This window comes from Macaca mulatta, chromosome 19 (assembly GCF_049350105.2).
Source record: "Macaca mulatta isolate MMU2019108-1 chromosome 19, T2T-MMU8v2.0, whole genome shotgun sequence".
In the NCBI taxonomy this organism is placed as follows: domain Eukaryota; kingdom Metazoa; phylum Chordata; class Mammalia; order Primates; family Cercopithecidae; genus Macaca; species Macaca mulatta.
In genome coordinates this window covers 61,855,988-61,872,348 of record NC_133424.1, presented here as the reverse complement: position 1 = coordinate 61,872,348, position 16,361 = coordinate 61,855,988, and the positions used below count along the sequence as shown (strand labels likewise).

At 57.6% G+C, this 16,361-nt stretch overlaps 1 protein-coding gene across 2 annotated transcripts; it reads left to right on the top strand.

Moving 5' to 3' along the window:
• The first annotated feature begins 2,554 nt into the window (after positions 1-2,554).
• On the top strand, positions 2,555-16,168 carry SLC17A7 (solute carrier family 17 member 7). Of its 2 annotated transcripts, none has more exons than XM_077980934.1 (12): positions 2,555-2,580; positions 7,897-8,149; positions 9,397-9,515; positions 9,799-9,913; positions 9,992-10,079; positions 10,561-10,647; positions 10,739-10,881; positions 12,286-12,435; positions 12,595-12,727; positions 14,113-14,223; positions 14,420-14,547; positions 14,750-16,168. In XM_077980934.1, the coding sequence occupies exons 1-12, from the start codon at positions 2,555-2,557 to the stop codon at positions 15,041-15,043; spliced, it is 1,647 nt and encodes a 548-aa protein (XP_077837060.1). In that variant the 3' UTR covers positions 15,044-16,168. The 2 variants fall into 2 exon arrangements, with proteins under 2 accessions (XP_077837060.1, XP_014980060.2); XM_015124574.3 differs by lacking the exon at positions 2,555-2,580 and adding an exon at positions 3,338-3,547.
• Positions 16,169-16,361: the final 193 nt, after the last annotated feature.

The window sequence follows — 16,361 nt, the reverse complement described above, 5'->3', positions numbered from 1 at the left end:
CTCAGCCTCTCAAAGTGCTGGGATTACAGGAGTGCCCCACCTTGATAAATATTTCTTGAGTTAATAAGTGATTGTTGAGGCTGGGCTCAGTGGTTCACACCTGTAGTCCCAGCACTTTCGGAGGCCGAGGCGGGCGGATCACCTGAGGTTGGGAGTTCGAGACCAGCCTGACCAACATGGAGAAACCCCCTCTCTACTAAAAATGCAAAATTAGCCGGGTATGGTGGCAGGCACCTATAATCCCATGTACTCGGGAGGCTGAGGCAGGAGAATTGCTTGAACCTGGGAGGCAGAGGTTGCTGTGAGCCGAGATAGCGCCATTGCACTCCAGCCTGGGCAACAAGAATGAAACTCCATCTCAAAAAAAAAAAAAAAAAAAGTGATTGTCTAGACCCTCCTCTTCTTTAGTGAATCCTAGGATCATAAGTAGATGGAGGAACTTCAGTGGCAAATGCTCAAAGCACAACGTGAGTTAGTGGGGCATGGTAGTGCACACCTGTGGTCCCCCAGCTACTCAGGAGGCTGAGGTGGGAGCCCAGGGAGGTTGAGACTGCAGTGAGCTGCCGCTGGGCGACAGAGTGAGACCCTGTCTCAAATAGGAAGGAAGGGAGGAAGGAAAGGAGGAAGGAAGGAAGGAAAGGAGGAAGGAAGGAAGGAAAGGAGGAAGGAAGGAAAGAAGGAAGAAAGAATGAAAGAAAAAAGAGAAAGAAAGGAAGGAAGGAAGGGGAAAGGAAGGAAGATAAAGAAAAAGGAAGGAAGGAGAGGAAGGAAAGAAGGAAGAAAGAATGAAAGGAAAAAGAAGAAAAAGGAAGGAAGGAAGGAAGGAAACGGTAGGCAGGCAAGCACAATGTGTCTGCAATGGGGTGAATTGGGAGGGAGGGGGAGAAAAGATGGGGAAGAGGTCAGGGTGGGAGTGACTTCAGGTAGGGTCTTGCCGGCCGCGGGAACGGAGGAGCGAACGTGGGCGCCCTGTCCACCAGAGGGCGCAACGTATCCCTGCCCATTGTCTCCGAGAACTACATCTCCCAGCGGCCCTCGGAGTGCGCGGCCCTTCTCAAGCGAGCGCTGAGGCTCAGAGGCCGCTGGGACTTGTAGTTGGGACAGTGAGCCGCTGGAGGAGGCCAAGTAACTCATTCCCAGGTCTTGAAAAAGTGTGGGGCTGGGTCCTTTCCTCCTTCCTTGGTTTCCATGGCGATGGTTTCGGCAAAGGCCCAGGTTTTGGCAGCGGCGGGGCCCGCTTCCCACTCCCTCCTCTTCACCATCTGCTCCACCCTCACACCTGGCCCCGAGCCGCAACCACCGCCTCCGCACCCCGGCCGGGAACTCTGCAGCCACTGGGTGGCGCGTGTGAGCGGCTCCCGCGCTGGTACTTCACCCCACGAGTCCCGGTTCCTACCTCGGTTCTGCCTCAGACCCGCAGCGTCCTTCGTTCTGGGGTCCCAGGGGTTTCTCAAAACTGTGAGACCCAGAGACCCAGCCAGTCAAGGCTGGAAGCGAGAGGCTGCGGCGGTCAGTGGCTTCCCGGCCACCCAGTACTTGGCGCCCGCCCGCCGCGCCGTCTGCTCCTCCCACCCCACCGCGGGCCGCATCATGAAAATTTAATTCCAAATGCATTTGCGGCCCGACGCGGGGAGGTAGTAGGGAAAGGATCACCCTCCTGGGGCCTGGATCTGGAGGTGGACTCAGCGCCGGGAGATGGGCTGGTCTGAGGACAGGAGCGGGGCGGGACCCTGTCTGCGGGCCCAGGACAGGGAAGGGCGGGGCTCTACCCAGCGGGGCGGGGCTGGAATTCAGGGGTGGAGACAGAGTTCGGTGGGCGGGGACAGATTCCTGGGGGTGTGGGCAGGACTGGGAGAGCAGGGACGGATCACAGGGTCAGAAGTCGGAGGGCGGGGACAGATCCCATGGGGCGGGGGCAGGACTGGTAGGGCGGGGACAGTTCCCAGGGGCGGAGGCCAGAGCTTGGTGGGCGGGGTCAGATTCCGGGGGCGGGGACAGGACTGGGAGGTCGAGGACAGATCCCAGTGGCGAGGGTCAGCAGTCGGAGGGCGGGGACAGATCCCATGGGACGAGGGCAGGGAGGGTAGGGACAGATCCAGGGGGCGGGGAGAACTGGGAGGGCGGGCACAGATCCCAAGGACGGAGTCCAGAACTCGGTGGGTGGGGACAGATTCCGGGGGGCAGAGAGAGATCCAGTGGGGAAGGGGTAGAACTCAGATAGCACGAACAGATTCCAGGGGGCAAGAACAGGACTGAGGGCGGGGACAGATCCCAGGGACAGATCCTAGGAGGAGGGGACACAACTCCAAGAATGGGGAGAGAACTCAGAGGGTGGAGGCAGAACTCAGGTCAGCGACAGATCCTAGGGGAGTAGACAAATTCAGAGGGCGGATGAGGATGCCAGGGGGCGCGGATCACAATTTAGGGGGCGGGGACAGATCTCCAGTGGGTGGAGACAGAACTCAAATAGCGGAATGGATCCCCCGGAGCTAGGGAAGAACTCAGAGCGCGGATAGATCCCAGAGGAGCGGGGAAATAACACAATGGGGAGACTATGGGGTCGCAGCTGGCACTGGTGGGGTGTGTGAAATATAACTGTGGGGGACGGAAGCCAGAGGGAAGAAAATCGGGGTTAGGGAATGAAGCTCATCGAGAGAAGCAACAGGGAGGAGAGAGGCGCCAGAGGGAGAATAGAGTTGGAGGAGTGTGGGATTCAAAGGGGAAAGATGGAAACTCAGGAGGAGATGGAGCTCAAGGGTGAAGAACCCAGGTGGCGAAAGGGACTAGAAGGGGACGACGGGTGGATCGAAGTAGGCGTTGGACTTGAGGGGAAAAAATTTCCCTTGAATGAGATAAGAAAGAACTCCCTGGATGAGACTATTGGAACTGGGGACGAGGTGGGATGGGGATGGAATTGGGGGATGGGGGCGGGGAGGGAGTCCAGGGGTGAAGGAACTGGAGGATGAACGCAGAGGGAAAGTCAGAGAAGACAGGATTGTAAGGGACGAAATTAGGGGGAACAGAAGTGGGGGAGAGAAATGATGGGGATGAGAACTCAGGAGAGGAGAGAAAATCTGGGTAGGAGCCAGGGGGATGGAACGGGGATGGGGGGGTAGCTTGGGGAAGGAACAGAACTGGGGGGCGTGAACTCGGAGGTGTGAGTTCAGAACCCAGAGGCGTGGTATTAGAAGGCTCAGGAGGAAACAGGACGAGGATGAAAAGGCTGCGAGAGGGGGCGGGTCTGGCAGACGAGGGGAGGGGCCTGGTGGGGCTGGGGCGGGGCCTCCCGCGCCCCGCCCCCGGCGCTGAGTCCTGTGACAGCCCCCGGGCCGCCTGCACTCGCAGCCTCCTTCCCCCCGAGCGGAGCTGCGGGGCCGGCCGGGCCGGGGCGGACCCCGGGAACCCGGACGCGGCCGCCCGGGCCCGCGGGCGGGGGGATCGGCGGGGGGGAACCGGCGGGGTGACCCGCGGCGGGAGCCGCCACCATGGAGTTCCGCCAGGAGGAGTTTCGGAAGCTAGCGGGTCGTGCTCTCGGGAAGCTGCACCGGTGAGCCTGGCAGGGGTCCCGGGAGGAGAAGAGTGGGAGGATCCGAGGAGGATGCTAATTCCCACCTGGGCGCAGACTGACAGATGAACGGGCGATACCCCGGCATGGGGGTCCACCCATCTGTCCAGTTTTCTCCCGTGGGCTCCGACGGCGCCGTTCTCCCTGACTGAGCCTTGTCCATTATCCTGTTCATTTTTCTGCACCCCACCCCACCCTGCTCCACTCTTTCTCTGGTGCTGTAAATCCCTCTCTCCCGGGTCTCTGGCTCCCTCCCCCACCGCTTCTGGGTCTCTGTCCCCGTCTCTTTCTGGATGTCTCTGCCTCCTTTCTCTCTGGGTCTCCGTCTCCCTCTTTTTCTAGATCTCCACTCCCTTCTCTCTGGGCCTCTCCTTCTCCCTAGATCTCTGCCTCCGCTTCTTTGCATCTCTGTGCCCCTCTCTCTGGTTCTCTGGCCATTACTCTCACTGGATCTCTAACAACCCCTGACTCGGAGTCTCTGTCCCCCTCTCTCTGGGTCTCTCCTGTTCCCTGAATCTCTGGTCCCCACTTCTCTGGATCCCTGTCCCTGTCTCTGGGTTTTAATTCTTCCACCATGGGTCTCTCCATCTCTCTGTGTCTCTTTCCGTTTCTGCCTGGCATGGAGTTTAATCTGCAGCTAAAGCGGATTGGGGCTCATAGCCCATTGTCCTTGAGGGGGTTAAGCTGGATGGAAGAAGTCAGAGCACCCTGGGTCCCTGGGAGAGAAAGGAGTTAGAGGCCAAAAATTTCAGCTCCTGGGGAAGAACAGCCTTCCCAAAGGATATAGGCTGGGGTTGAGAGGGACTCCCTCCCAACCAGGTTGATGACCCCAGTGACCCGAGTGTCCCTCAGGATAACCTGGACACCTCCCCACAAGCTCTCACCCCCAACTCCAGCTTTGGCTCTAAGTCAGATAAATTACTCAGCTGCGGAAAAGCCTAAAAATATATCTGGCCACAGTGCACGAAGGAGATGGCCTCATCAGCACCATGCCCCTGCCGCCATGCCCTCAGGCCCTGTCCCCTTGGCCCACAGCCCTGACCCTGTCTTTCACTGAGCTTCAGTCCACCTCACTAGGCCATGGGGTACTTTGCTAAGTCTAACATCAGTCTTGCTTGCTGCAGATCACCTCTTAGCTCCAAAGTTACCCCACCCTCTGGTAACATGAGAGACAAGAATAAGGCTGGACAGAAGTGGGGGGGGGGGCGCAGGAGGATGGCGCAGTGACGGAGGTTGGCGGTGGAGGGGAAGCTGAGATAACCTCGCCCCTTCTGTTTCCAATTTTCCAGCCCCTCCCCACCCTTTTTCTCGCCTCCTTTCACGAGTTTCTCAAAATACATCAGTGTGAAGTCAGGAGAATGAGAGAGAGAGAGAAAGAGACGTGCTGGTGGAGGGGGCTGGGGGGTAGCAGCGGCAGGGATGTGTACCTCAGGCCCCCTCCCTCAGTCTCTGCCTGTTTCTCAACTGTGCTTGGGTTTCTCACAGTCAATCTCCCCTGACTCTCAGCTCTCTGAGTTACCTCTTGGGTCTCCAGGGACCCCCGAGCTCTGGCCAGGACCATCAGCAGGGAGTTTGTGCAGAGAAGAGCATTTGCTTCCAATGCCTGGGGTTTGCTCTGATGGTTGGAGGGAGAGCGGAATACCCCATATTAGAGACAACGCGTTGATCCCATTTAATCCTCTAGACAAAGATGGGGAAACTGAGGCTCCTTTCTGGGGTTGGGGGGAATCAGTGAATGAGTACAAGCTCCATGATTTGAACCCAGGTCGGTCTCCCTCCCAAGCCTAGAACAGAGATCTTCCTTGAGATGAGTGATGCCACAGCTGGTGGGGAGCTTCCTTGCACCCAGAGTAACTTGGGACAAGGACATGGGGGAACGGGATGCTAGAGAGAAGAGAACCCAAGGTGCCTCCTTTCTGAGAGCCAGGTCTTGGGCAGGGGGATGCCGAGGGCCATTAAGGGATCAGGTCCCATTGCTGTTCTTGTCTGTGATCTTGGAGTGCTACTTCAGCTCCCCGAGCCTCAGTTTCCTTAGTTGTACAATGGGAAGAGAAGAGAGAGCAGAGGGACATAAGGAGACACAGACGTAGGGGAGTGGACAGAGATCCTGAGAGAAGCAGAGACAGAGAGAGAGAAGTTGAGATATCTCGATTTGGGGTAATGGCCTCCTAAGTGTTGCTTTTCCTCATTGCCAAGTCCCCAGGCCTGAGTTTGGGGCATCCAGGGAAGGGAGGGGGTTTCCATCTAGGGTCTCCCCTCTCTGTCCTTGTCCCCTGCAAAGCATCAGGGACACCTTCATCTCTGTATCCTTGGTCCTCTTGCTCTAAAATGATTGATATCACCTTGAAGTTCCCTCTTGCATTCTCTTGCATTTTTGCCCTTGCCCTCATTTCATAGATGTGGGATACTGAGACCCCCTGTTTAGACAGCCTTGATTAGAGATCTGACATCTCCTCATATTAACAAGGAATCTCACATTTCAGGGGCTGCAATCACATCTTGAGTTTCAGGGTCAAATATCATCTGATGTCAACCTGGGTCAAAGTCTAATCTCATTGGGTGACATGTTCTGATGGGTGGGGGGAGTTCCTGCCATCCTGTACTATTCATCCTAGTGGCTTCTATCCCCCCTATTTCTGGCTGTCTGTCTTCTTCCTCTTGTGGTCTCATTCCTACTCCTTCTGGGTTCTGTCCACTCCCCGGCTTCTCCCACCCCTGTTTCTTAACTGCCCCTCCCCACCTCCTTAAGTTCTAGGATGGGGAGGGGTTGCTGTGTTCTCGCAGCTCTTCCACCTCCCTCCCCCTGGACCGTCTGGCTGTTCCTTCCTCCCCCGTCCCAGTCTCCCTCGCCTCCATCTGTTCCAGCCCCTTCCTGGGATCCAGCCCGATCCCCTGGCTGCCTACCCACCTCAGAGAAGGGCCGCACCTCACAAATCACGTCCCCAGCCTGCCTATCCTCTGTCTCCCAGACTCTCCATCTTTCTCTTGCATTCTGGATCTCTGTTCTCTTCTCTCTGCATGTATGTCCTATCTCCTGGGTTTCTGTCCCTGCCTCTCTTTGGGACTCTGTCTGCTTCCCTCTCTAGGTTTCCACCTCCTCCCTCTCTGGGTCTCTGTCTCCCTATTTCTGGGTCTCTCTCCCCCTCTGTCTGGGTCTTTGTCTCCCTCTCTATCTGGGTCTCTGTTCCTCTCTCTCTCTGGGTCTCTGTTCCTCTCTCTCTCTGGGTCTCTATCTCCCTTTCTTTCTGGGTCTCTGTCCCTCTCTGTCTCTGGGTCTCTGTCCTCCTCTGTCTCTGGGTCTCTGTCCCCCCCTCTCTCTGGGTCTCTGTCCCCCTTTCTGTGGGTCTCTGTCCCCCTCTCTCTCTGGGTCTCTGTCCCCCTCTCTCTCTGGGTCTCTGTCCCCCTATGTCTGTGGGTCTCTGCTCCCTTGTTACTCTCTCCGTCTCTCTGGGTTTCTGTCTCCTCATCTCTAGATCTCTATTACCCTTTCTCTGGATCTCTCTCCCTTCTTCTCTCTGTGACCCCCTCTCTCTGGGCCTCTGTACAACTCCCCTCATCTCTGTCACCCTCTTTTTGGGTCTTTCTCCACCTGTCTGAAGGCACCTCTCTTTCTGCAGCCTCTCCCTGGGTTTGAGGCAGCCCTCCAAATACCCTCTTCGTCATCACAGACTTGATTCTGGATCCAGAACGGGCGGGGGCGAGAGTCACGCTGGGGAATGAGCCAATCCCCCTACCAGGGCCATCTGTCCCCTGCCAGGACACCACCCGCCACTCCCCTCCCTACCCCCTAGGCTGACAGCCTGGGCTCAAGGTTCCCTAGGGATGCCCGGGATGGGCTGCTGGATTCCCAGGGTCCTGGACATCTCCCCACCCCCCAGCAGACGTGGTTGAGAAGCATCTGTTCTTTTGACACCTTTGCTGAAGCATCTCCTTAGCACCTTTTGCTTCCTCGAATAGACTCTCATCCGGGAGAGGCGGCTGGAGAGTCTTTGGGCCTTGGAGTGGGGGCACGGGCTCTTGAATCCCAAAGCGTTGTCTGGGGTCTAAATCTCCCGAGTTGAAGGATTTGGCACAGCTGGGAGAGGGGACTGAAGACCCTCAGTGTGAAGAAAGAGGGGGTTGGGGGCCTGAATTCTCGGTCTGAGGGAGATGGAGGATTTCTGGATCCCGGGGGGCCAACGGAGCCAGGGACCTGGACTGTTGGTGAAGGAGGAGGTGCAGGCTTAGAATTCTGGATCTTGAAAAGCAGGTTTTGCCCTGGATCCTCTGTCTTGGGGCTGAGGGGGCTGGGGGCCTGGACTTCCGAGTCTCTGGCTCTTGCTGTCCCGCAGCCTTCTGGAGAAGCGGCAGGAAGGCGCGGAGACGCTGGAGCTGAGTGCGGATGGGCGCCCGGTGACCACGCAGACCCGGGACCCGCCGGTGGTGGACTGCACCTGCTTCGGCCTCCCTCGCCGCTACATTATCGCCATCATGAGTGGTCTGGGCTTCTGTATCAGCTTTGGCATCCGCTGCAACCTGGGCGTGGCCATCGTCTCCATGGTCAATAACAGCACGACCCACCGCGGGGGCCACGTGGTGGTGCAGGTAGCTCAAGGCCTGAGCCCTTGCAGAGCCCCGCCCTGCTCACCGAGCTCCGCCTACGCCCCCATGACGTCACACTCACCCACCAGACGTCCAGGCCACGCCCCTTCCGAAACGCTGCCGGAATAGCTCCGCCCAATCCGTGTGCCCCTTGGTTCTGACCTCGCCTTAGGGGCCGCCTCCGTTTCCTAAGCCCCGTCCTGATCTAAATGAAGTCCCGCCCTTATTTCCAGGGGCTTGATTGAAAAACACAGAGTCCGCCCCAACATCAGGTTCCCTAGGGGTTGCCCCTGCCCCATTTTGGACCTACTGGCAATTTTGCTCACACCCGTACCCCAAACTCATGTTCCCGGGTCACATCTATTTAATCTCAGTCCCATCCCAGGTTCCTCCCTTAATCTGATCCTTTTTTGAAGCCACTGCCTACGTCCCACTCCATGTGTTCTGTCCCTTGTCTGAAGACCCACAGGGTCTCCCAGGCTACGGGGCAGTGGAGCCATTGCTCTGTCGCCCAAGCTGGAGTGCAGTGGCACCATCACTGCAGCCTCGAACTCCTGGGCTCAAGAGACTCTCCTGCCTCAGCCTTTTGAGCAGTAAGCGCGCCAGCATACCCAGCTAACATTTTTATTTTTATCTTTGTAGAGACAAGGTGTCACTATGTTGCCCAGGCTGGTCTCGAACTCCTGGGCTCAAGCGATCCTCCTACCTCGGCCTCCCAGCCCTGGGAGTACAGGCGTGAGCCACCGCGCCCTGTCCTTTCTCCTATTTTAATTTCAGCATAGGCCTTGCCTCTGCATCAGAAAAGAGTCCTGACTTGTGCCTTTGTCCTACCTGAAGCTCCTCCCCTTGCTTCCTTCCAATCTGGTCCGCCGCCTTGGCTGCTTCGTGTCCCCGCCTGGACCCTGTGCAAGTCACTCTGCAAACGCTCATAAGTTGGATAGAAGTGGAGAGAGTCATCATCATACATGGGCCCCTAGGCTTTCACGGAGGCAAGGAAGCAGGCAAAGCAAGGCTTCTAGGTGGTGATGGACCCCGTTGTTAAGGCAGCATAGGCCCTAGCAACGTGGAAGAGCGGAGTTCATAGACTTTAACTGACAGAAAGATAGTGTGAGCTTTGATTGGCAGGCGTTTGGAGGTGGGAGGGGTTCCTTGTTGCTGATAGGTCGAGGCACTAAGTCTGTGGGTGCTGATTGGTGGAGCGGCAGAGCTTGGGGCAGGGCGGCTGATTTAATGTACGTTTTGGCCCCCAGAAAGCCCAGTTCAGCTGGGATCCAGAGACTGTCGGCCTCATACATGGCTCCTTTTTCTGGGGCTATATTGTCACTCAGATTCCGGGAGGATTTATCTGCCAAAAATTTGCAGCCAACAGGTACGGTGGTGGGGTCTCAAAGTGGGCGGTAACTATAGTTGTGTGGGTGGAGTTAGAGGGCGTGGTCTTGAATTGGGGCTGCCTCTGGGAAGTGGGCGGGGCCTGGATTTGGGGGTGGGTCTTAGAGAAAGGTGGGGCTTGCGATTGAGGAAGGTGGAAGTCAGAGAGGTGGTGGGACCTGGGGTCCTGGGGACCACTGGGCCTAGCTTGCTGTGAGCGGTAAAGGCAGAATCCCGGGCATGTCTGGATAGCTTGGATCCTTTTCTCTGACCCTTCCCATCAGGGTTTTCGGCTTTGCTATTGTGGCAACATCCACTCTAAACATGCTGATACCCTCGGCTGCCCGCGTCCACTATGGCTGTGTCATCTTCGTGAGGATCCTGCAGGGGTTGGTAGAGGTAAATCCCCACCTGATACGACCCTGCCCTCGCTCGGACCCCACCTCTTCTCAATGACCTTGGTTTTCTCCTCTTTAGGGCGTCACATACCCCGCCTGCCATGGGATCTGGAGCAAATGGGCCCCACCCTTAGAACGGAGTCGCCTGGCGACGACAGCCTTTTGCGGTGAGAGGACGGGGGATCCTCACTCCTGCATCTGAGGGAGGAGGGGTTGGGGCCTGGACTGTTGCATCTGAGTGGGGAGGGACTGGGCCTGGACCCCTGGGCCTCAGGGAGGAGGGGGTAGGCGGGGCTGAACTCCTGTGTCTGAGGGAGGAGGAGACTGGACCTTGACTCCCAGGTCTCTGGGAGGATGGGCTGGGGGCCTAGACTCCTGGGTCTGAGGGAGGAGGAGCTGATGGCCTGGACTCCTGGGTCTGGGGGAGGAGGGGCTGGTGGCCTGGACTCCTGGGTCTGGGGGAGGAGGGGCTGGGGGCGTGAACTCCTGTGTCCAAGGGAGGAGGGGCTAGGCCTGGATTCCTGGGTCTGAGGGAGGAGGGGCTGTGGCCTGTAATTCTGTGACTGGAAAGGTGGGAGTGGTGGGGGTCCGCACTCCTTGATCTGAGGGAAGATGGGCCTGTTCTCTCCCCCTCATCCTCCCCTTTAGGTTCCTATGCTGGGGCGGTGGTCGCGATGCCCCTCGCCGGGGTCCTTGTGCAGTACTCAGGATGGAGCTCTGTTTTCTACGTCTACGGTGAGGGACCCGGATGCCTGGTTCCGGGTGGCGCTGGGGCAGAGCGGGGCCGGTCCTCACCCCGCTCCCATCCCCCTCCTGACCCCCCCAGGCAGCTTCGGGATCTTCTGGTACCTGTTCTGGCTGCTCGTGTCCTACGAGTCCCCCGCGCTGCATCCCAGCATCTCGGAGGAGGAGCGCAAGTACATCGAGGACGCCATCGGAGAGAGCGCGAAACTCATGAACCCCCTCACGGTCCGGGCCCAAGTCTTCGGGGAAGGGGCGGGAGAGATAGCAGGCCACTAACCTGCACAGCGTGTAGATCAGGAAGGGTTCCTGCAGACTCTAGAGGAGACGGGACTGGAACGCAAAGAGAGGGGCTAGAACCTAGGAGGCGGGTTGCAACCCGCGGAGGACGGGATTCGCAGGTGCTGGGGGCAGAGTTAGGTTGGGAGTTGAGCGGGATTAGAATCGCTGACGGGGCATGGTTAAAACCAGCAGAGAAGGGATTAGAATGTGGGGATTTTGCGGCTGGGCGCGGTGGCTCACGCCTGTAATCCCAGCACTTTGGGAGCCCGAGGCGGGCGGATCACGAAGTCAGGAGATCGAGACCATCCTGGCTAACATGGTGAAACCGCTTCTCTACTAAAAAGACAAAAAATTAGCCGGGCATGGTGGCGGGTGCCTGTATTCCCAGCTACTCGGGAGGCTGAGGCAGGAGAATGGCCTGAAACCGGGAGGCCGAACTTGCAGTGAGCCGAGATCACGCCACCGCACTCCAGCCTGGGCGACAGAGCGAGATTCCATCTCAAAAAAAAAAAAAAAAAAAAAAAAAAAAAAAAAAAAGGCCGGGCGCGGTGGCTCAAGCCTGTAATCCCAGCACTTTGGGAGGCCGAGACGGGCGGATCACAAGGTCAGGAGATCGAGACCATCCTGGCTAACATGGTGAAACCCCGTCTCTACTAAAAATACAAAAAACTAGCCGGGCGAGGTGGCGGGCGCCTGTAGTCCCAGCTACTTGGGAGGCTGAGGCAGGAGAATGGCGTAAACCCGGGAGGCGGAGCTTGCAGTGAGCTGAGATCCGGCCACTGCACTCCAGCCCGGGCGACAGAGCCAGACTCTGTCTCAAAAAAAAAAAAAAAAAAAATAAAGAATGTGGGGGTTCTGCTTAGACCTTGGATTGAGGCTGTATTTTGGGGGCATTTTTGCATAAAAAGAGACTCCTAGGGAAGGCTCAGTGGCTTCTGCCTGCAATCCCAACACTTGGGGGGTAGAGGCTGCAGGATCGCTTGAGCCCGGGAGTTCGGGACCAGCCTGTGCAACATGGAGAGAACCCGTCTCCACGCAAAATACAAAATACAAAAAGTAAAAATAAAAATAAAAAAAGGAAAAAGACAGGTCCCTGAGGGGCCCGGACACCTGAGGATCTGAGAGGCTACCATAGGGTCAGGACTCCTTCATCACTCAAGGGTCGCCTTCAGGCTAGGATCCCTGGGTCCTCACGGCAACATGGTGTAGCTCATGCCTTTGGGTCCATAGAAGTTTCAGTGCGGTCGGGATCCTTTGGTCTCCGCAGAACTATACTGGGGTCCCTGAAGGGACGCGGAGAAGCCCTCAGCCCCGCTCTCTGTCTTAGCGGCCCTCCCCTCGCCCCCACAGAAGTTTAGCACTCCCTGGCGACGCTTCTTCACGTCTATGCCAGTCTACGCCATCATCGTGGCCAACTTCTGCCGCAGCTGGACGTTCTACCTGCTGCTCATCTCCCAGCCTGCCTACTTCGAAGAAGTGTTCGGCTTCGAGATCAGCAAGGTAGAGCCCTGGAGGAGAGGGCGGGGGGCGCGGAGGGGTCGGCGGGAGGGAACTGGCCGGGATCCCGAGGCAGGGAGGAGCTGGTGGTGCACCGACCGGGCAGAGACGCCGAGCCGGCGGCCCCGAACCCTTGTCTCCCCTATACACCTGTTCCCGCAGGTAGGCCTGGTATCCGCTCTGCCCCATCTGGTCATGACCATCATCGTGCCCATCGGCGGCCAGATCGCGGACTTCCTGAGGAGCCGCCGCATCATGTCCACCACCAACGTGCGCAAGTTGATGAACTGCGGGGGTGAGTGGGGCGGGGCCTGGGCCGGCTCTAGGACAGCCGGGGTGGAGCAGAGAGGGATTGAGAGGTGATGGGGCGTGGTTACAGGCGGAAACCATCTAGCCTACCCCAGGAGTCCCTTTCTATGCAAAGGGCTGTGGCCAACAGGGCGGAGCCGGGGCAGGGCAGACCTGGATGAAAGAGGCTGTCACGCGGCCGTCCAAGGGCCACCCCGTGGAAGGGCAGGGTGGGGCAAGACTTCCCGGGTAGAGCAGAGGCGAGACCAAGTTGGGCCTGGAAGGACAAGGCCTGCGCGAAGTTGGGTGTGGTAGGACATGAACTAGGTAATGAGGAGGCGCTATGAGTAGGGCACCAGGAGAGACAGGGTCTAGGGGGCCTGCTGTCTAACGAGTGGGATTTGCTAGGCGTGATGGCGCGCGCCTGTGGTCCCACCTACTTGGGAGGCTGAGAAGGGAGGATCGCTGGAGCCCAGAAATGCGAGGCTACAGTGAGTTATGATCGCGCCACAGCACTCCAGCCTGGGCGACAGAGCGAGACTTTGTTTCTAGAAAAATTAAAATTACAATTAAAAATTTAAAAACAGGCCGGGCGCGGTGGCTCAAGCCTGTAATCCCAGCACTTTGGGAGGCCGAGACGGGCGGATCACGAGGTCAGGAGATCGAGACCATCCTGGCTAACACAGTGAAACCCCGTCTCTACTAAAAATACAAAAAAACTTAGCCGGGCGAGGTGGCAGGCGCCTGTAGTCCCAGCTACTCGGGAGGCTGAGGCAGGAGAATGGCGTGAACCCGGGAGGCGGAGCTTGCAGTGAGCTGAGATCCGGCCATTGCACTCCAGCCTGGGTGACAGAGCGAGACTCCGTCTCAAAAAAAAAAAAAAAAAAAAAAAAAAATTTAAAAACAGTCAGGGCATGGTGGCTCACACCTGTAATCCCAGCACTTTGGGAGGCGGAGGCAGGTGGATCACTTGAGCTCAGGAGTTTGAGACCAGCCTGGGCAACATCGTGAGACTTTGTCTCTTAAAACAAAAATTAAACATTAAAACAAAAACAAAAACAAAAAAACTCGTGAGTGGGGATTGAAGGAAAGGTGTGAAGGGGCACAGCAAGGATCCTACGTGTTCGGGGCGTGGCCTAGTCAAGGGGTGGAGCTACGGGGGGGCGATGGAGTTGGTGGGCGTGGCCAGGGCTGGGTCTTGGAGAAGTAGGTGCCTGGTTAGGGTGGGCGCAGGTGGCGTGGAAGGCGCGAGGAGGCCTGGGTGTGGAGGTGGCCAGACTGGGGCGGATAGAGGCGGTTTGGGGCTGGAGCAGGTCTGGAAGGGTGGTGTGGGGGGCATCCTGTGCCCCGCTCCGGCCGACACTCAGAAGACGCGGCCCCCCTCCTCCGCAGGCTTCGGCATGGAAGCCACGCTGCTGTTGGTGGTCGGCTACTCGCACTCCAAGGGCGTGGCCATCTCCTTCCTGGTCCTAGCCGTGGGCTTCAGCGGCTTCGCCATCTCTGGTGAGAACCGCGGATCCGCAGCTTGGGGGGACTCTGGTCAGCTCTGTAGGGAACTTCCTGGCTCAGGAACTGGGCCTCTCAGCCTCACAAAAGGTGGAACATGAGTGGCGTGGAGGCGAGAGGGTTGAGAACGTCCCAGTGGGAATCACTCGAGTCAGATTCCGGTGAGACGTCTTCCGACTTGTCTCTCCGCCAGGGTTCAACGTGAACCACCTGGACATAGCCCCGCGCTACGCCAGCATCCTCATGGGCATCTCCAACGGCGTGGGCACACTGTCGGGGATGGTGTGCCCCATCATCGTGGGGGCCATGACTAAGCACAAGGTCGGTGCCGCAGTCCTGACTCACTCGCCCTCCAAGTGTGTGCTTGGTACCTAGCCGACCACGTGGTGGCGCTGTCTCTGGGGTGCCATTCCTGCCCTTTCAGCCTCTCTGGGTCTCTGCCTCCCTTCCTCTAGGCCTCCCCCTCTCTCCGCCTCTGTTTCTCTGTCCTCCCATTTGACCTCAGCCCTGTTGTCCCCTGCAGACTCGGGAGGAGTGGCAGTACGTGTTCCTAATTGCCTCCCTGGTGCACTATGGAGGTGTCATCTTCTACGGGGTCTTTGCTTCTGGAGAGAAGCAGCCGTGGGCAGAGCCTGAGGAGATGAGCGAGGAGAAGTGTGGATTTGTTGGCCATGACCAGCTGGCTGGCAGTGACGACAGCGAAATGGAGGATGAGGCTGAGCCCCCGGGGGCACCCCCTGCACCACCTCCCTCCTATGGGGCCACACACAGCACATTTCAACCCCCCAGGCCCCCACCCCCTGTCCGGGACTACTGACCATGTGCCTCCCACTGAATGGCAGTTTCCAGGACCTCCACTCCACTCATCTCTGGCCTGAGTGACAGTGTCAAGGAACCCTGCTCCTCTCCGTCCTGCCTCAGGCCTAAGAAGCACTCTCCCTTGTTCCCAGTGCTGTCAAATCCTCTTTCCTTCCCAATTGCCTCTCAGGGGTAGTGAAGCTGCAGACTGACAGTTTCAAGGATACCCAAATTCCCCTAAAGGTTCCCTCTCCACCCGTTCTGCCTCAGTGGTTTCAAATCTCTCCTTTCAGGGCTTTATTTGAATGGACAGTTCAACCTCTTACTCTCTTTTGTGGTTTTGAGGCACCCCCCCACCCCCCTCACTTTCCTTTATCTCCAGGGACTCTCAGGATAACCCTTGAGATCACTCAGCTCCCCTCTCCTTCCAGAAAAATTCAAGGTCCTCCTCTAGAAGTTTCAAATCTCTCCCAACTCTGTTCTGCATCTTCCAGATTGGTTTAACCAATCACTCCTCCCCGCCATTCCAGGGATTGATTCTCACCAGCGTTTCTGAGGGAAAATGGCGGTTTCAAGTCCCCCCTTCCTCGCCCACTTCACATCTCCCCTACCAGCAGATTCTGCGAAAGCACCAAATTTCCCAAGACCCTCTTCTCCCTAGCTTAGCATAATGTCTGGGGAAACAGCCAAAATCGCAATTTTAACAATATGCCTCTCCACCCCCATGCACTTTTTCTGACATGGTTTTCAGGTCTAAATAGTGGCTGCTCAAGTCCATGAACTCAAAGGTTTGAAGCCACCACCCACTGAACTCCCGCGTGGTGGTTTCATGATGCCCCCTCCCCGATTCCTCGCACTTTATTCTCCTGGGTGGTTTCAAACTACCCTCAGTTTCTCAGTGGCCATTTGTCATGTCCCTCAGGGGCTTAATGACTCAAAATCTGGGATCCTTCCCCTCTTAGACACCCCTCTTTCAGCTTAGAATTTGGGGAACCTATAGAGAAGTCACAGAATCCCATGAAAGGGAATGGGGCAGGGGACAGGGGTGTTTCTTCCCGGTGCAGGGTTGTGTCTTTGTGTCTCTGTCTCTGTGACTGTAAATCCTGCCCTGCCCCACGCCCAATAAAAGCTTTGGTGTACAGGCTCAGTTGTTCTTGGATGTGGAGGTCACAGGCATCCTGGTCCCCAGTCCCCTACTCCCTCAGATTGAGGAGTTCAGACCCCCAGCCCCTCCTCCCTCAGACCCAGGAGTCCAGACCCCCAGCCCCTCCTCCCTCAGACCCAGGAGTCCAGACCCCCGTCCCTCCTCCCTCAGACCCAGGAGTCCAGACCCCCAG

Excerpts from the sequence above, each read along its gene's own strand:
- SLC17A7 (XM_015124574.3), top strand. The coding sequence starts at position 3,486 with ATGGAGTTCCGCCAGGAGGAGTTTCGGAAGCTAGCGGGTCGTGCTCTC. Across the intron at positions 8,150-9,396 it reads GGGGCCACGTGGTGGTGCAG|AAAGCCCAGTTCAGCTGGGA; the intron begins GTAGCTCAAGGC and ends TTTGGCCCCCAG. Across the intron at positions 10,080-10,560 it reads GGCGACGACAGCCTTTTGCG|GTTCCTATGCTGGGGCGGTG; the intron begins GTGAGAGGACGG and ends CCTCCCCTTTAG.